This window comes from Strigops habroptila, chromosome 13, assembly GCF_004027225.2.
Source record: "Strigops habroptila isolate Jane chromosome 13, bStrHab1.2.pri, whole genome shotgun sequence".
Taxonomy (NCBI): Eukaryota; Metazoa; Chordata; class Aves; order Psittaciformes; family Psittacidae; genus Strigops; species Strigops habroptila.
Window position 1 is genome coordinate 25,950 of NC_044289.2, and position 19,455 is coordinate 45,404.

The 19,455-nt window shown below is 54.0% G+C and overlaps 1 protein-coding gene and 1 long non-coding RNA gene across 3 annotated transcripts; both read left to right on the forward strand.

Moving 5' to 3' along the window:
* Window positions 1-2,297: 2,297 nt before the first annotated feature.
* On the forward strand, window positions 2,298-6,522 carry LOC115615154. 2 transcript variants are annotated; one of them, XR_003993968.1, is made up of 4 exons: window positions 2,298-2,894; window positions 3,102-3,250; window positions 4,146-4,926; window positions 5,714-6,522. It is a non-coding gene; the product is annotated as an uncharacterized LOC115615154 (long non-coding RNA). The 2 variants fall into 2 exon arrangements; XR_003993969.1 differs by lacking the exon at window positions 5,714-6,522 and having other exon boundaries at window positions 4,813-5,208.
* A 2,829-nt stretch (window positions 6,523-9,351) lies between these two features.
* Window positions 9,352-18,257, forward strand: LOC115615360 (serine/threonine-protein kinase pim-2-like). The gene is given in 9 exon segments (XM_030503447.1): window positions 9,352-9,409; window positions 10,203-10,322; window positions 15,387-16,012; window positions 16,015-16,209; window positions 16,290-16,340; window positions 16,642-17,008; window positions 17,212-17,388; window positions 17,630-17,782; window positions 18,172-18,257. Coding segments are annotated over 8 exon segments (1,731 nt in total). The 3' UTR covers window positions 17,767-17,782; window positions 18,172-18,257.
* Window positions 18,258-19,455: the final 1,198 nt, after the last annotated feature.

Consider the following 19,455-nt stretch of genomic DNA (forward strand, 5'->3'; position numbering starts at 1 on the left):
GGACACTGTCCCTGATGTCTATGATATGAGTGCTTTGCTCAGTGCTCTCCCTGAGCTGTCTGAGAACACTGTGGAGGGCAGCTGCCCCCAAGGAGCCAGCAGTGGTGGCAGGGCTGGGGAACAATGAGGACACCATCCCCAACATCTATGACATGAGTGCCTTGCTCAGTGCACACTGAATGTGATCGCTTCCATGGTGGCTGAACACCCATCACTGCGCGGGACACCTTGTAGCACCTACCCCCACTGCTCTGCATTTGAGGATCTGAACCTGACTCCCTTGATCACCACATTCATGAAGAATGGACTTGGATCAAACTGGACAAGTGCTGCGGTGATGGAATCAGAACTGGCTTCAGCATGCAGCAATCCAACACCACACACCATTCCATCCTTCCTGTCTGGAGAGACTGGTTTGAGAAGAGCAAGAGGAGGATGGCAGCGATGAGGACAGCACCTCCATCATCCTCGCCTGGCCCACCGGCTCCTGTGTTGCCACTTTCGGGTGAGTCGTGGTGCCACGTGGGCCTGAACTACAGGCCCAAGCCACAGTTGACTTATAGATGAATCCTGTACAGTGATCAATGCCCTTTGTGCTAGTTGACATAATGCTAAGACAGAACGATAAACTGCTGATGCTGACGTTTTGAGATAGATAAACCTTATAGATAGGCTCAACAAACCGCCTATGCTAGCTGTTTTAATACCAGAATGGACACTGTAAGTCTGACGACTCTTGCGAGGATTCTGTGCAACTGTCTGCAAGGTATTTTAGGAAACCCATCAACTGCGCCCCGGGCTCTGGCCAAGCCCTGGTCTTGGTTGGTCGGGGGCTGTGCCACCAGATGTTTCTGCACAACAGAATATGCAAGTCATTCTGACTTGCTGATTTGGGTCTACAAAAGCTGGACCCTCTTGCAGCGACTTTGGAGACCTCATCTACAGGTGGACACACCGTGTAGAACTTCCCAGTTGCTGGGAGAGGTTCCCCAAATCCTCGCTGCAACAGGGGCTCCCCAGCGACTGCGGATCTAGATGATGGGAACGTATTTAAGCAATTGGGGATGTATCTTTTTCTTAATCACTATTCTCTTTCTCTTATAGCAATGATTAAGTGCATTACCTTGCTTATTCTGTTCGTTGCTTAAACCTAGAGCGTAGCAAGCTAATTGTTTTATCCAATATGTAATTTTGTTTTTACATTACCTTAATATTAATAGTAAAATACGATCATTCTTTCCGTTGGTGTCTGTCTCTTCTATTGCCCCCGTCCAATGGCCCAGCCCGTGCTGCGGGGTGTGGAGCGCTCTGATGGCACCATCCAGTGGCTGCAGGGCTGGGCAGCGCTGGCAGGAGCAGAGATGTGGGGCCTGACCCTGCTCCCGGGGCAGACGCGGGTGAGTTCCAGCCCTTGGTGTTTCTTGGCAGGAACCTTCGCCTCTGCCTTCCCCTCCGCCTGCACCGCCGCCATGACACCGCCCGGCGCGGGGGGATGACGGCAGAGCCGGCGCCACGGAGGGCAGGGCGGGAAGGGGCGGGGCGCGGCGTGTGTGGGAGCGGGAGAGCGGGGGGGTGTGGAGGGAAGAGGCCGGGATGGAGCCGGCAGCGAACCGGCATCGAGCAGGATGGAGCCGGAAGGAGCCGGGATCGAACCAGGATGGAACCGGGACGGAGCCGGGATCGAGCGGGACGGAGCCGGGATCGAGCGGGATGGAGCCGGAAGGAGCCGGGCAGGAGCGGGTGAGCAGGGCTGTGGCAGGGATTGAGCGGGAAGGGCAGGGCTGTGGGTTGGGATGGAGCCGGGTGGCAGGGGGTCGGGAGCAGGGCTGCAGTGGGGGGGTCAGGGCTGTGGGACGGGATGGAGCGGGATGGGCAGGGGGTAGAGCAGGGATGCAGTGGGGGGAGGTGGGCTGGGCTGTGCCAGGAGGGGACGGGCAGCGGGGCCTGAGCCAGCAGGGTAAGTGCAGGCAGGGATGGAGCCCACGCTGGGGCAGGGGCTGGGCATGCTGGGGATGGCGGCAGGACCATTGTGTCCCCCCAGGGCTGGGCTCTCAGGAGGCTGAACCGAGGTCCTGTGCTTTTGGTGCAGGGGTGCCAGGAGCAGGCGGGTCCCTGAGGAAAGATACTCGCTGCCCCTTCGCATCAGGTCAAGATCTGATCCACCCACCTTGTGTGCCCCGTGCTGCTGTGTGCAGCCCAAGAGAGTTTGGCTGAGAACTGCCACAGTCCTTAAGCACTGTTTTGGGCAACCCAGGCAAGGAGATGGGCACCTGCAGGCAACGCTGTGCCTTATCTCAGCACAGCCCCAGGCAGAGCACGGACTAAGGAACCCCTCCCGTGCTGAATCAGTACTGTCTGCGTTGATGACTGGTGTAAGAGATGTGTCTGGAGGATTAAAGGGTTGGTTGCAGAACGAACTACTTCCAGTGCAGACATGTTTCCTGGCCTTGAGTATCAGTTCCCAAGATCTGGAGCACATCTTTGTGTATTGTAAAATGTTATTGTATCCAAATGCAATTTGTCATTCTTGAATTGTGTGACATGATAATGACTATGTAAATTATGAGAAATCATGTTTGGCACCTGTTTGATAGGTATATTCTTAATGCATACAGAAGCTGAGATAAGCTTAAGCAATGGCTGTCTTGCTTTAGCCCTTTGCAGGACATCTTGTATCTATTCAGATGGCTGCAATGAAACAAGAGGCTGGCTCCAATGTGCCATTAGGGTGGAGAGACTTCCCTGTTACTCACTCCTACCATGTAGCATTGATGTATGATGCTAAAGGTGTTTCCCTGGAACACATGGGAGCCAGACTTGAGCAAGGAAGGTCAAAGTGAAATGAAAGCAACAGTGCTCATCTCGAGCTTTGTTCACAGTTCTGCAACAGGAGAGTAAGTTGGAATTGGGATGGTTGTTAGGACCTTGCTCCTTTTAAATGTGAAAATCATGGAATGAGGAGTAACACTTTAAAGACTCTGGTGTTCTCTCTTTTAAGAGAAACAAATGAAGACAGGAATCACATGAAAAGACCGTATCTCTCAATGCATTCTTCTGTTCGGAAGAATTATTGTCTGCCTTTTTGTTTTTCTTCTCTAAAGAGCACTGTGGAGAAAGTGGCGGCTGGCTCTGTCCCAGTTCCTCAGGTCATCCCACTTGGAATCCCTCTTCCAGAGAAGGCTAAGCATAAAGTAGACACAAATCCTCTTCTAGAAATGAAATCAGGTCTGAATAAGAGCTTTGAATCCAGGTAAAGACTTCTCTTACGTGTTCATGTGCAACTTTGAGCCTCGAGACTTTTGTTTGCGTTTCATGATGATTTTTATGAGGGTGCATTTCATTAAGGAACTTAGAAAATTTACCAACATGTTTTGATGCACCAACTCTACTTGCACTTAATTTTATGCATTCAAAGAATACTACTGACATATGAGTTGTTTCATACCTGGTAGCAGTCTTGATTGCTTCCAAGATGAGTCTCTTAAGCTGTTGCATTTTGCTTTGACTGCAAAAAACAGTGCGTGAAAGTATAGTAAATTTTATTAGCTTCTCATCCACGTCCTCTGTGGATCATTGGCCTTTACCCACAGCCCAGGAGATAAACATCCGAGGCTGAGAGAGCTGGGCTGGTTCAGCCTGGAGAAGAGAAGGCTCCAAGGAGACCTTAGAGCAGCTCCCAGAGCCTAAAGGGGCTACAAGAAACCTGGAGAGGGGCTTTGGACAAGGGCCTGTAGGGACAGGACAAGGGTGAATGGCTTTAACCTGCCAGAGGGGAGATTGGGACTAGATCTTAGAAAGAAGTTCTTCCCTGTGAGGGTGGTGGGACACTGGCACAGGGTGCCCAGAGAAGCTGTGGCTGCCCCATCCCTGGCAGTGTTCAAGGCCAGGTTGGACACAGGGGCTTGGAGCAACCTGCTCTAGTGGAAGGTGTCCCTGCCCGTGGCAGGGGGTTGGAACTGGATGAGCTCTAAGGTCCCCCCCAGCCCAAACCAGTCTGGGATTCTATGATTCTGTGATTTTGTTCAATACCTTTAGCACTGGATGGAATTCTTAAATGATGGGCAAAATGAACCATAGGGTCCTTCAAGCGCCGTATATGTTAGTAAGGGTAAGAATGGAAAAGTAAATTGTGTTTTATTCGCCAGTGTCAGGAAACATTACCAAATTCAGGTTCCTCTTCATCCTGCAACAACCACCACCGCATCTTCAGGACCTGCATATGCATCTTGTTCCAGTGCTAACTAGTGCAGTTAGTTAGTAACTACTGCTTATGTCCTAGCTGTAGAAGATCCATCATGCCTGAAACCTTCAACAGGGGCAGGTGTGGGCATATATGTAAGAGCACCAAGGTTTTACAGTGATGCCTGTAACTGTCTCCTCTAAGCTCTTCCCAAGAGATAATAACCTGATCTAACAAGTCAGTGGTGTCATTTTTTCCCCTGTATCATCAGAAAGATGTCTTGTCTGGGGTAATGCTGTAGTTTCAAGTGATGACTGAGAATATTCACCACCTCTTTAGATTAGGTTCATAATTAGGAGGATTTCAACTCCTACAATTGAGAGCAGCTTTTTAATTCTACTGAAAACTAACTTAGTAGCTTTCTGGCATATTTTTAGTTGTCAGTAAAGTCACTCTTTCCAGTTGCCTCCATATTTTCTCAATAGCCTTTGATCTGTAAGGATCAGTACCAGCAGCTGTGGCTGTCAGTTGCTATGTTTCTAGTGACTTTGCTGCTGTAGACTCTAAGCAGGAAAATACTGAAAACCTCCTGATAACCTTAATGACATGATGTGATGTGGCTTTTTCTTCAGATGGCACCATGTCTTGAATGCAGACACCTCCTGCCAGTGAATACACCCTCTTGCACTGGATGTGAGTCAGCAATAGCTCCACAGCTGCAGCCCCAAACCAACATCTGCGTAAAGGTAATTGAGAATAAATCTAACAAAACAGCAATTTACCTGCTGGCATGCATTTTTCTAACAGATGACTTCATGAAAAATAGTTTGATCCAGCTTGGGTTTCTCTAATTACATGATGAGAGCTTGAAGGGTTAGTAGGATTCAAACCAACTTGAATAGAAATAAGCTTTAAAGGTAAACCAGGTAAGCTCAGGAAGGCATCTTGAAGAGCACAGGAGGTAGCAGTGTGAAAGACAGGAACACGTGCACTTGTGTTCAGTAGGAAGATATTCTCTGATTCTATCATTTATGGCCTTAGTATTTCTGAGCATTTCAAGTTTATTAAATACGTGCTCGTTACTCTGCTTCCCTCATTTGATTGTGAGTGCTTAGCACAGATGGGCTGGCAGGACTGGGGCAGCGGAGAGGTGCCCAAGATGCTCAAGCGCAGTATTAGTCAGTGATCTAAAAGTGCTGGTGGGCTTAACTAGACAAAATGTACCCTATAGAATACTCCCTCCCCAAGGGTATGGGGACCCAGGTAGGGGCCATCCTCAACCCCCCCAGTCAGGGGAAAGGGTGTGAGAAAGAGCCAACTGATACTGCATGTCCACAATTGGTAGATTATAGACACTGCCCCACATTGGATGTTTTCTGGCAGTCCTGATGCAGGTGCACAGGCAGTCTTGAACTATTTGGTGGCCACCATCAAAACAGCAGACTCATTATTCTCAGCTCTGGTGGAATCTCACTTGTTAATAGTGCCTGTGCTGGGGCACCCTCAGAGGGGTAAGAATCGTTTTCCTTGCAGATACTGGACTTTCTGTTTTGTGTGAGTGCAGTGACTAAGCAAACTGACACTAGTCTATACAAACATGTGGAGGTATTGATGCTGGATCTCCTGAGGGAACTATACTATACTTTAAAATGAATTGTCACCAAGATCCATGGGTTTGTGATGAGCAGGCACTATGGCCTAACTAAAACCTGAAGCCCACAGCACAGACTTGAAGGATCTCTTCTATCTGCAGGGCTGAATAACCACAGCACTTTGTAAGATCAAGTCCTCTTCTTATTAGTGTTGTTCATATTTTTCAGATACTAAGTGAAATGTATTCTTTCTCTGTTTAAAAGGGCAAAGTAATTTGTGAGGCGTGTGGCACAGGAAATCTTCAGCATAAACACTGTGTGACTTGTGAAAGCAAGCTGCCTGAAACACAGACGCTAAGGCTTCTTCCATCAATTGCACTAGGGTTAATCAAATCAAAGCACAACATTCTTTTCTCTGGAAAACTGAAGTCATAGCCCTGTGTCCCTATGTTACAAAAGCAGAGATTCCCTCCCTCATGGGATATTCAAGCCCAGTACTCCCACAGATCTTCCATCACAAATGTGCAGCTAAAGAGAAGCGTACCTTTGAGTTCCTCCTGTGGAAGTCAGGATTGTGTGTGCCATTGTGAAAGCTCAGAAGGCTCTTAGAAAATGGGGAGTCTTGGCTCCAAGGGAGGTTTGTTTGTGTTCAAATTTTCAACTGCAGTAGCAAACTTGAGTGTCTACATCAGGAAGAGAATTTTTGTTGTTTTCCATTATTTTGTGAAAATAAAATATTCTTTTCCATTATTTTTCTTCTCTCCGTTTGCGACTTCCTCTACGTGCATACAGCTACTCTGCTTGGATTTGGCTGGGACTCTGTGTAACAGATGGGAACCTAGCTGGGAGTTGATTCCCTCTCATGACTGAGAGACATAACACAGCATGTTTGTGTCACAGTGTATTGGGTAGAGTATATATGTGTATGTTCATGGTGACAGTCTTTCTGACTGTTTGTCAGAAAGAGGCAGGAAAACACAAGGGTGCAGCTGTTCTATGAGCTTCCCACTTGGGCACGCTGGGGCGCCTGGCCAATGCTCTCGATGCAGCCAACACTGAGAAGATGAGAAACTGCACGGCCCCACGAGTAAACAGTGACAGAGCTGGCATAAAGCTGGTTGTGTTTCTAAGGGTATGAAAGCAGGACGCTCTTGTAGCCGAATCTGAGGCCTCACCTATGGGTGGATGCACCGTGTAGGAACTTTCCCAATTACCTGTGACTGCTGGAATCGGCTGCAACGGGGCTTCCCAGCTGAAGTGTGGGCCTGGAGGATGACTCGGTGGTGATTCATAGAATCATAGAATAGTTAGGGTTGGAAAGGACCTTAAGATCATCTAGTTCCACCCCCCTGCCATGGGCAGGGACACCACACACTAACCCATGTCACCCAAATTGGTGATGTATTTCTTCTTAATCTCTGTTCTCTCTATGCAGTAATGATTTGATTCATTGCTCATTTTCCTCTGTACTTTGCTTATATGTATATATCTGATTTGCTTTATTCTACTTATTTACTGTATATATACCTGATTTGCATTAGTGTGCTTGTTTAATAATCTGTAGCTTGTGGCCGTTTTGTGGTGTACCCTGCCTGTTAGCAGAACAGGCCTAAACCTAATACCTCAGTTGTAAAGATTGTATAGATGATGCTTTTTTCCATTATTAACTATTTTCCCTCCTTTTTGAACCACCATGGACGAAGACACAACAATCTTTGAGCCACGGGGTGCTGTGGGAGACCATATTTTAAGCTGACTGTCTCAAAGCTTGTTCACAATCCTGGTGAGCTCACTGTGAGATGTACAATTGAGCCAAGCTCAGCTGCTGTGAACAGATCATGAGCAAGCAGCCACCCGAAACCAGTCTCGACCAAGGTCAAGGCAGGCACATCGCTGTGGAGGATGTGCCTGGGCATGGGTGAGCCCCAACCTCCCAAGGCATGTGCAGCCCACAGCAAATGATCAGGCAGTGTTGGCATGCACCCCGCGTGCGCCCCTCGGGACCAGCGTGCCAGGACTGAGAGCATGCGCAGGAATGCACTAAGACCCTATAAAAGACTGTGTGATCCAACGGCGAGTAGAACCCCCACCACCAAAGTACAGGGAGACTACAGACCAGCGGGATGCCGCTGGATCCATGGGGTGACTATCTCTTGCTGCAGCTCTATCCCGACTGCTTGCCAGATTTCCTTCTTTTCTATTTTCTCCCCCCCCTCCTATCGCTGTTTTCATACTGCAGTAAATAACTACTTTGTTTAGATAAGTAAGCAATAAATCTCTTTGATTAGCGGCACTTGACCTCGTTTGGCAGCTGGGCAGAGGCAGTCCTGATCCAGCTCTGGGGCAACAGCACAAGAGGGATGTGGAGCTGCTGGAGCGAGTCCAGAGGAGAGCACGGAGATGCTGCAAGGGCTGGAGCAGCTCTGCTCTGGAGCCAGGCTGAGAGAGCTGGGCTGGTTCAGCCTGGAGAAGAGAAGGCTCCTTAAGGGGAGACCTTATAACAGTCTTCTAATACCTAAAGGGTGCTTACAAGAAAGCTGGAGAGGGACTTTTTACAAGGGCCTGTAGTGACAGGACAAGGGGGAAAGGCTTTAAAGTGAAAGAGGGCAGATTTAGATTAGTCATTAGGAAGAAATTCTTTACTATCATAGTGTTGGGCCGTTGGCACAGACACTTACCCAGAGAAGCTGTGGCTGCCCCATCCCTGGCAGTGTTCAAGGCCAGGTTGGACACAGGGGCTTGGAGCAACCTGCTCTAGTGGAAGGTGTCCCTGCCCATGGCAGGAGGTTGGAACTGGATGAGCTTTAATGTCCCTTCCACCCCAAACCAGTCTGGGATTCCATGATTCTCTGATGTGCGAATGTCGGTCACTCTCCACTTCTCATAGGTGGACGTGACGCCCTGTTCATTGCCCAGGTTGAGCTGTGACCCCTCGCATGCTCCACCTCCAGACGAAAGGCACTGAGGAAGAGCAGCCCGTGAGGGACCTCCCTGAGCCGGCTGGGCAGAGGCTGGTCCCCCTGCAGCGACTCCCGGAGCACCCCTGGGTGCCCAGTGGCCATGGGCACGATGCTGCCGCCATCACAAAGCCGTGGCGGTCGCTGTGGAGATGCCCATTGTGACGGGGGCCCCCCCGGTGAGCGTGGGCTATTTAAGGAGCGAGAGCCCTGCAGGAACCAGTGCAGAGGAGACCCCTCCCTGGGGAGGCTGCATCTCCCCTGGCTGCCCTGCGCATCCAGGTACGTGTTCTTTGACTTTTCAATCCTACTTTAGTGTTTGCTTGAAACACGTTGTGGGTGCGTGCTCTAAAGGGAGGAGAAGCTGTCAGGAGATGTGCTGGTGCCATCCCAGCTGGAGGAGCAGGGGAGAGGTGAGGAGGAGGCCCTGGGCTTGTTCATGTGCTTGGAGCTCAGCTCTGGCTGCAGAGGTGCTGGGGGCGAAGCAGGAGCCTTGTGTGTGCAGGAGCTGCTGGTGTGAGAGGTGCTGAGAAGGTGTGAGGGCAGGAGCAGCCCCTGGGCAGTGCAGCTGCTGGTGCTGTCACTGGGAGCTCAGCACAAGGGGACCTGCCTGGCTCCGGCAATGCCCGAGGAAGCCCACCGGGCATTGCGGAAGGCAGGAGGGGACCCAATGGTCTCTGGTAAAGCCTAGGCTTGATCCCCGCCCCCCGAGTTTGGGGACTCCCCCCATCAACTCCCAAATTCCCCCTATTTACTGCCATGGGCCAACATGGGGCACTAAAAAGAGATTCAGGGTGCCCTGGGACAGATGTACCTCTATTTTCGGGACATGGAGGGATGCTCCAAATCCTGCATCCCTCTGGGGAGTTTTGGAAAGATTCCTGAACCCCAGAATCCCCCCTGAACCTCCAAATCCCCTCTGAACCCCCAAGTTCTCTTCCTGTAACACATCTCCACCCTGGGGGAAGATGGGGCTTCCCATCCTTCCTTTTCCCGAAGGAAAGACTCGGGGTGCCCTAGGATGGATGTATGCCACCATTTTGTGGAATATGGGGGGGTCTCCCAAATTACCGTGTCCCCTATGGGGAATTTTGGAGACCCCCATGAACCCTGAAATCTCCCATGAGCCCCCAAATTCCCCCCATTTAACACAAAGGGACCACATGGGGCATCCAGTGAGACTTGGGTGCCTTGGGACTGATATACCCTCCATTTTCAGGAGATGGGGGGTCCCCCAAATCCCTGCATCCCCCAGGGAGTCTTGGGGACCTCCCCAAACCCCAAAACCTCCCCTGAACCCCCAAATCTTCCTCTGAACCCTCAAAATCCCCCCACTTACTGCCATGGGGAAACACGGGGCATCCAGTGAGGCTCAGGGTGCCAAGGGACAAAGGTACCTCCACTGAAGAACATGGGGGGTCCCCCAAATTCCTGCCCCCGGGGAGCTTTGGGCCCTGCACACACCCCCCGCAGAGGTGTCCCCACAGTTGCTGCGGGAGCTGCGGCACCACGAGGCCGACGTGAAGCTGCTGCAGCAGCAGCTCCGGGACCGAAGGAGCTGCACAAGCAGCACCTCAAGAGGCTCTTGGCTCTGTACAAGTGCCTGGCAGCCAGGTGGCACCCCAAAACCTGGCACCCCCGAACCCAGCCCCCCTGCACCCCGAAATCCCACCGGGGAGCCTCAAATCCCCCCAAACCCAAACCCCACAGCTCCAACGACGCCCCAGCTCAACGCAGCAGCCAGGAGCCCCCTGAAAAAGGGGTGCCTGAAAAGTGGGGTCCCCCCAGCACCTGCACTGCGGTCCCCCAAAATGTTCTGGGATCCCAAATCCACTGGGGGGACCCCAAAATTGCTGTGGGCTCCCCAGAATAGCACTGGCACTCCCAAAGTGCCCCCCAGACTCACAGGGGTTCAGTAGTGAATTCAGGGGGTCAGAGGGGATGGACCTGCCAATAAAGGGGCACCCCAAAACCACGCTGCCCCCCCCAAGGGCCCTGGAGCCACCCAAAGCAATCGTGGTGTCCCCCAAAATACTGGGTAACCACCAAATCTCCTTGAAGCACCACAAGAGCAGGCAGGACCCCCAAATGGGGGGCCTGGGGCAGCCCAAAAGTGGACTACACCCCCCAACATCCTGGGCCCCTCTCAACTGAACCCGGGGACCCAAAATCCTGGAGGGGCCCCACCAAACACCCCTGCCCCCAACTGGGGGTGCCCCAAAAAAGCTGCTCCCCGCCCTGCGGCAGGTACTGGGAGCACTGGGGGGGACTGGGAAGGACTAAGAGGGACTGAGAGCACCTGCAGCAGGTAGTGGGAGCACTGGAAGAGATTGGGAGTTGAGCACGGCTGCAAGTGAGAAGAGCCGTGGCAGGTACTGGGAGCACTGGGATATTGAAACCCCAGCAGTACCGGGGGCCATAGTGGCCTATATTGGTCTGTACTGCTGCATACTGGTCCATACTGCTCCATACTGGGATGTGTAAATTTGCAGATGACATCAGGTCCGGTGGGAGTGTTGATCTGCTGGAGGGTGGGAAGCTCTGCAGAGGGATCTGGACAGGCTGGATCCATGGGCTGTGGCCAGTGGGATGAGGTTCAATAAGGCAAAGTGCCGGGTCCCGCACTTGGGCCACAACAACCCCCTGCAACGCTCCAGGCTTGGGGCAGAGCGGCCGGAAACAGCTCATGGGAAAGGAGCTGGGGGTGCTGCTTGACGGAGCTGAACATGAGCAGCTTGTGCCCAGGCAGCCAAGAAGCCACCAGCATCCTGGCCTGTGTCAGCACCAGTGTGGCAGCAGGGCCAGGGCAGTGACTGTCCCCCTGCACTGGGCACCGGTGAAGCTGCACCTCGAATCCTGTGTTCAGTTCTGGGCCCCTCACTGCAAGAGAGACATTGAGGTGCTGCAGCAGGGTCAGAGAAGGGCACCAGAGCTGGTGCAGGGCCTGGAGCACAAGTGTGATGAGGAATGGCTGAGGGACCTGGGGGGGTTTAGTCTGGAGAAGAGAAGGTTCGGGGGGACCTTGTTGCTCTCTATAACTGCCTGACAGGAGAATGGAGCCAGGAGGGGGCTGGCGTCCGCTCCCAAGCAACAAGGGACAGGACAAGATGAAATGGCCTCAAGCTGCATCAGGGGAGGTTTAGATGGAGATGAGGAACAATTCCTTCTCCAAAGAGTTCTCAGGTATTGGAACAGGCTGCCAAGGGCAGTGGTGGAGTCACCGTCCCTGGAAGGGTTCACACACCGTGTAGCCAAGGTCCTCAGTGACATGGGTTAGTGGTGGCAGTGCTGGGGTAATGGTTGGACTTGATGATCTTAAAGATCTTTTCCAATCTGGTTGATTCTATAATTCTATGATTCTCCTGCCGTGCTGCTGGTCGTACAGCCCGGGATGCTGCTGTCCTCCCTTGCTGCCAGGGCACACGCTGCCTCCTGTCCAGCTCCTGCCCACCCAGACCTTTGCCATGGGCTGATCCCAGCCAGGCAGCCCCAGCCTGTGCCAGTGCAGGTGAGTCCCCTGCCGGGACACCTGTGTCCCCTGCTCTCCTCCCCAGGACTCCCTGAGAGCTCTGCAGCCCCCCCATGCCATCCCATCTCCCCGCACCAGCACAACAGCCCTGGCCCTTGGCGTCTTCAAGAGCTCTTCCTGCTCCAGGCGCAGAGCAGCCATCCCAGAGCTGGAGCAGCCAGAAAGTTGATTTCATTCCCCTTCACGTGAGGACATATCACAGAGAAGTTGCTGCAGGATCATTTATTTTGCTTAAACACAATGAGAGACACCCCCACTGACACAAAGTCTGTGGACCACAGTGACTGTCCCCTTGCACTGGGCACCGGTGAGGCTGCACCTCGAATCCTGTGTTCAGTTCTGGGCCCCTCACTGCAAGAGAGACATTGAGGTGCTGGAGCGGGGCCAGAGAAGGGCAACGGAGAGGGTGCAGGGCCTGGAGCTTTGATAAGGAATGGCTGAGGGCCCTGGGGGGGTTTAGTCTGGAGAAGAGAAGGCTCAGGGGGGACCTTATCGCTCTCTACAACTGCCTGACAGGAGGATGGAGCCAGGAGGGGGCTGGTCTCTGCTCCCAAGTTACAAGCAATAGGACAAGAGGAATCGGCCTCAAGCTGCACCAGGGGAGGTTTTGATGGAGATTAGGAACAATTTCTTCCCCAAAGGGTGCTCAGGTATTGGAACAGGCTGCCCAGGGCAGTGGTGGAAGGGTTCATACACCATGTAGCCAAGGCCCTCAATGACATGGGTTAGTGGTGGCCTTGGCAGTCCCGAGGGAAAGGTTGGACTTGATGATCTTAAAGGTCTTTTCAAACCAGGTTGATTCTATGATTCTATGATCCTTTTTGCTGAGGCATCTGTGAAGCAGATATTTTCTATTGGAGTTCCCTTGGTGAAGGGAGGTGCTTCTAAACCTGGTGAGGGTTTGAAAGGTTGTTGTAACGCTGATGGCTCTGCATTTAGAGGCATCTGGAGTAGTTTGGAAACTTTAGTCTGTCCTTCAGTTAATTTCACTTCCTCTGCAACCCCTTGTAGGTAGGCATGCCATTTTCTGACAGTGGGTTTGTGCAACTCCATCCTGAGGAGCAGTTCCCTTTGGGATATTGTCAAGTAAATTGAATGGATCTCTGCTTTGTGCTGGTTGTTCTTGGTCAAGGTTCTCTGTTTTACTACTGGGAGTAAAGACAAGAGTCCCTTTTCCCACTCAGAATATCTTGGCCCAGGGTCTTTGGAAGGGGCGAGTTGAACATTAAAGTTCTTTTTGGTCCGTCAGGGCCAGTTTGAATAGGTCACAGTAAAAGCCGTGTTCAGCAAAACCCCATTCTACTATGAGAGAGTGGTGGGGGTGTACGGGCCCCAGTGACTGTTATGGTTTTAATTCCTGTATTAAGGTATTTCCTGCTTCCTCATGTTCTGGATTCCATTTCCACGGCTTTCCCTTTTGTAACAGTGATTATAGTGGGCGAGCAATGATAGAGAATCCAGGTCCATGTTTCCTCCAATATCCTGGAGGACCCATAAGCTGTTGAAATTCCTTCCTAGACTGGGGCATCTGCTGTTGTTCTGTTTGTCTGAAGGTGTCTGGAGGAATCACTGCACTGCTGCTATCCACCAAGTACCCCCCGATTCTACTGGTTTCTACTTGGTTTCTGACATTCCTTAGGTGAAACTTGGATTTCTGCACCATGTAGTGCTTGTCACACTGCTGTTGCTGCAGTTCTTTGGGGCAATCTCCTCTGATTAAGCCATCATCTACATATTGGTACATTTTCACATTCTGAGGAAGTGAGACCTCCTGTGGGTTTGTGGTGTTCATGGGAGGGAGCTGAGTCCCCTTCCAGCCCCAGGGCTACAATCCCAGCATGAGATGCCTCAACTAACCAGGCTGAATCCCCTCCTTCAGCAGGAGTAAAGGAGATCCCTGCCTGTCCTGGTCTGCCTCTCCTGGCTAATGATGGGACAAGAAACAGGCTGCCCACAGAGGTGGTTGGGTCACCATCCCTGAAGGTATTTAAAAGTCATAGAGATTAGGGACACGGTCAACGTGTGGACTTCCTAGTGATAGGTTAATGGTGGACTTGATGTTCTTAAGGGTCTTTTCCAACCTAAATGATTTTACGGTTCTAAGAAAAGCTGATGTTGAGACCAAACTCTGTCTCTCAGCAGAGAAACGCGTCTAAAGCCTCATTTGCTGGGTCCAAAGGCTCAGGTTCAGTTTACAAAGTCTCCTTTCCAGATTCCAGGATGTCATGTTTAGGATCCAAGCAGGCATTTCAAATTCTGCAGTTGAAAGACTCATTTTGGGGCTCCAAACCCTCATTTTAAGGTACAAACTGCTCATTTAGGTATCTGTCCTGGTTTTGTCTGGAATAGAATTAACTCTCTTCCCTGGTGCAGTGCTGTGTTCTGGCTTTATGCTGGGAATTACACTGGTAACACACCGATGGTTTAGTTGTTGCTCAGTAGCACTTACCCTGAGCAAGCACTTTTCACTCTCTCATGCTCTGCAGTGAGGAGGGGCACAAGAAGCTGGAAGAAAGCAGAACAGAACACTGGACCCGAACTAGCCAAAGGGGTATTCCATGGCCGTAGTTCTGGTCGCTGCCATTTCCGTGCCATGAGCAGATTCTCAATCTGCAGCTGAGGGTTGCTTTCCTCCAGGGGGGTCTTGTCTGGTGCTGGGGTGGGGGGAGCTGGCCCCGGCTGTCCGTGCTGTCGGGTCTGGCCATGGGACCGAGTGTTGAGCCAGCGGGATTTGTGTTCACAGTTAATAGAGCAGAGTGTAGGGAACGCAGGAATCTTCTTTGTTTGTTTTCCATGCAGATTGAAATAAAAGGAAGCACTTGATGGATGGAGCCATCCCTTTATTGCAGGATTGTGGGATGAAGGATGCTGCAAACGTGCAGGGTGCACGGAGGCACAGCGTGGCTTCTGCGGGGCCCAGCGGTTTGTCTCCCAGCGAGACTGATTCTGCAGGTCCCCCAAACGCTCCCCGAGCTGCGTTACCCAGGATCAGCCCCCGAGAGCAGCACGGGGAAGGCTGGATCCAGCCCTCCACCGGGTGGGGGGGGTTGCCCGCGATGAATAACGGCGGAGGTGGGAGAGCGGGTGGAACGGGGTCTGGGCACCGCCGAGACGCGGCGAGGCCGCAGGGAAAAGCAATCGAGTGAGGAACAGGCTCCCCGCGGAGGGCTCGGACGGAGAGCGCCGCGGTCCCACCGCCGCGGTTCGGCCGCGGGGATGCTGCGGCCGGGCGGGGGCGCACGAGCCCGCTCGTGGGGCTGGGCAGGGCCCGCTCCGCCGTTCCACGGGCTCCCGCGGCCGCGAGCCCCCCCCGCCGCCGGCCGCTCCGTCCGGTGGCAGCGGGCGCCCGGGGCACGCGGGAGCAGAGCCGTTGCGGCAGCAGCAGCGGCAGCAGCAGCAGCAACAGGTCCGGCGGCGGCAGCTCTCGGCGAGTCGGAGCCCTCCCACCGCCGGTCCCCGCGATGGTGCTCCCCGCCTCCCGCCAGCCCCCGGGCCCTCCTCCCGGCCGTCCCGCCGGGGCTCGCCGCACCGCTGTGCTCTCCCGATACTGGCAGTGGCGGCGCTGAGCCGCCCGGCCGCTGCGACCCCCGAGCCCCCGGTGCGCGGTGCGGCTGCGGGGGTGCCGGCCCCGGCACCGGGAGTGCGGTCGGGCAAGGTGCCCGTGGTGCTGCTCACGCGGATTGACCCATCGGCCTACCTGCGCTCCGGGACCGGCGGGGAGCGGCACGCTGCGGAGCCGCAGCCGGGGAAGGCCGGTAACGACCCGGCTCCGCTCGGCCCGGAGCAGCCAGTAGGGCCGGCGGGGGCCCCGCGCGCAGCAGCAGCGGCCGCGTCCGGCACGCGGGGAAGGAGAAGCAGCCCCTGGAGCGGCTTTATCGTGTGGGACCGCTGCTGGAGAGACGCGGCTTCGGCTCGGTCTACTCGGGGGTCCGCCTGTCCGACGGCGTCCCGGTAAGTGGCGGGGCCGGCGGCGGGGCGGGGAGGCGGCGCGGCGGGGGCCAGCTCAGCCCAACGCTGCCCTTGGCTTGCAGGTGGCGATCAAACGGGTGGCTCGGGAGCGCATCTCCTCATGGGGCGAGCGGGTGAGTGCGCGGGGCCACTGGGACAGCGCGGGGCAGGGCGGGCGGTAGGGCCGGAGGGCGGAAACCGAGACAGCGCGAGGGGAGTAGGCATGGAGTCACCGGGGGATGCGGAGCATCCCGGGCAGGGGGTGCCCAGTACTGGTGAGGTTGGGCAGGGGGGCACCAGAGCATCCCCGGGACGAGGAGAGGCACCTGGGAACAGTGGGGCCAGGCAGGGAGGCATCAGAGCATCCCAGGCAAGGAGGCACAGGACCCCCGGTGCAGCATCAGCCCCACTGACAGCATCGTGGTCCCCCTGCAGCCCAGTGGCACTAGCATTCCAATGGAGATAGCAATGATGAGGAAGGTGCGCTCCGGCTGCAGTGCCATCATCCAGCTCCTCGATTGGTTTGAGCTGCCCGACTGCTTCCTGTTGGTGCTGGAGCGTTCAGACCCATCGCAGGATCTCTCTGGCTTCATCAAAGAGTGGAGAGTCTTGCCCGAGGATCTGGCGCGGGGCATTTTCATGCAGGTGCTGGTGGCTGTGCGGCACTGCCACGGCTGCGGTGTCCTGCACCGAGACATCAAGCCCAAAAACATCATTCTCAACCTGCGCACAGGAGAAGTCAAGCTCACTGACTTCGGCTGCAGCACCCTCCTCAGGGACACGGTGTACACCAAATTTAGCGGTGAGCCCACAGCCGAGGGTGATCCCAGTACCAGGCAGTTGGTGAACAGAAGTCACGTGCTGGGCTGGGGTGGTGGGTCACATTGGGTGTGTCTCTCATCCTTGGGCCCACCGGTGCATCCCCCACATCCCCAGGGATGCTCGGGCGAGGATCCGGGAACAGGCGGCATCCGCCTGATGAGCTGCGCCTGTATCCTCCTGTAGGAACACCTGTGTACTACCCACCGGAGTGGTTCCACTGCCCCTGCTACCACGGCCGTCCGGCAGCGATCTGGTCCCTGGGTGTGCTGCTGTATGAGATGGTCTGAGGGGTCGTGCCCTTCTGGCGCTGCAAGGACATCGTCCGCAGGCAGCTCTTCTTCCGGCGCCAGATCTCTGCCAGTGGGTACCCGGCTTCGCGGCAGCAGGGGGAGAATGAGATTTGGGGGGTGGCAGCTGATCTGCCTTGGTCAGCTGGAGGAGGTGGCACATGTCCTGCCATCCTGCTCTCCTCCAAAACGGATCATGGAGCGGGAGGTTCGTGTGCGGCTCTGAGCACACCCAGGCCTGGGCCCTGCGGACGGTGGCACAAGGTGGGCAGGAGCCTCCTGCGACTGAGCAGCGGTTCCTGGGTTCTCCCCAGAATGCCAGCACCTCATCAGGTGGTGCTTGTCCATGCGCGCTTGTGACAGACCATCCCTGGAGGACATCTTCAACCACCCTTGGCTGCAAAGATCCTCCTGCCCCAGGAGACAGCCACCCTCCAGCAGCACAGCCTGAGCCAGCAGCCGGGCAAGTAAGTGGGGGGTGCTTTTTGGGGGGTGCGTGGTGTTTGGGGGGTTTGGGGTTTTTGGGGGGCTTTGCGGTTTTTGCAGAGAGTTGGTGGCTTTGGGGGTTTTGGGGGTTTTGGAGTTCTGTAAGGTTGGGTGTTTATTGGGGGATTGGGTGTTCTCTGGGGACCGGTGCAGTTTTTGGGGGGGTTGCAGGGCTTGGTTTCTGGGGTCTTTGGACGGCATTAGGTATCAGAAGGACACCTCACGAGAGTTCATTCTCCTCCCTGTAGCTGGGGCAGTGCTGAGGGTGGGCTTTAGTATGAAGATAACACTGGTAACACACCAATGGTTTAGTTGTTGCTCAGTAGTGCTTACCCTAAGCAAGGCTGATTCAGTCTCTAATGCTCTGCAGTGAGGAGCAGCACAGGAAGCCAGAGGAGCAGAGACATGATGTGATGGCAGAACAATAGACAATGCAGCTATTCCAACACCAGCCACAAGCACTGGGGCTATTCCAACCACAGCGACAGGCACTGCTGGTATTCCAACCACAGCAAAAACCACAACAGCTACTACAACCCTAGACCCAAACTCTGCGGCTTCTATAACCCCAGTGACAGGCGCTGCAGCTGCTACAATACAAACAACAGGCATAAACATTGCAGCTATTCCAACTACTGCAACAAGCAGAGAGCTACTTCAGTGCCAGCCACAGCAATGTGGCTACTCCAGTATCTGAGACAGACACTTGCAGCTACTCCAACCTCATTAACAAGCAGTGAGGTTTCTCCACCTGAAGCCACAAGCACTGGGGGTACTCCAATTACCACGACAGACACATCAGCCACTCAAATGCCAAAGACAGGCACTGTGGCTACTACAACCCCATCTACATGAACTGTGGCTATAATCCAATCCCAGCCACAAGCACCACAGCTACTTCACCACCAGTTTGGTGCTCTGCAGCTACTTCAAGGTTGGGAAGGAGCACTGCTGCAACTCCAAGGCCTGCAATGTATACAGTGGCTATGTCAACCCCAGCCACAAGCACTGCAGCTACTCCAGTGCCAGCCACAAGCACTGCAGCCTCTCCAATGCCAGTGACACACACCACTGTTATTCCAACCCCAACAACAAGCAGTGTGGCTTCTCCAATCCAAGCCATAAGTGTATCTACTCCAACCAGGGTGGCAGGCACATCAGCTACTCCAACACCAAGGACAGGTCCTGTGGCTACTACAACTCCAGTGACATGCACTGCAGGTATTCCAATCATGGCAGAAAGCACTGCAGCTGCTCCAACACCAGCCACAAGCACTGCAACTACTACATACCAACAACAGTCATAAACATTGCAGCTACTCCAACCACTGCAAAAAGCACTACAGCTACATCAGTGCCAGCCACAGCAATGTGGCTACTCCAGTATCTGAGACACACACTGCTGCTACTCCAACCCCATTGACAAGCAGTGGGGCTTCTCCAACCCCAGCCATAAGAACTGTGTCTACTCCAACCATGGCGACAGGTACATCAGTTACTTCAACACCAAGGACAGGCGCTGTGGCTACTACAACTCCAGCGACATGCACTGCAGGTATTCTGACCCCGGCAACAAGCACTTCAGCTACTTCAGCACCAGCCACCACTGCGGCTACTCCAGCCCCATTGACAAGCAGTGACGTTTCTCCAACCC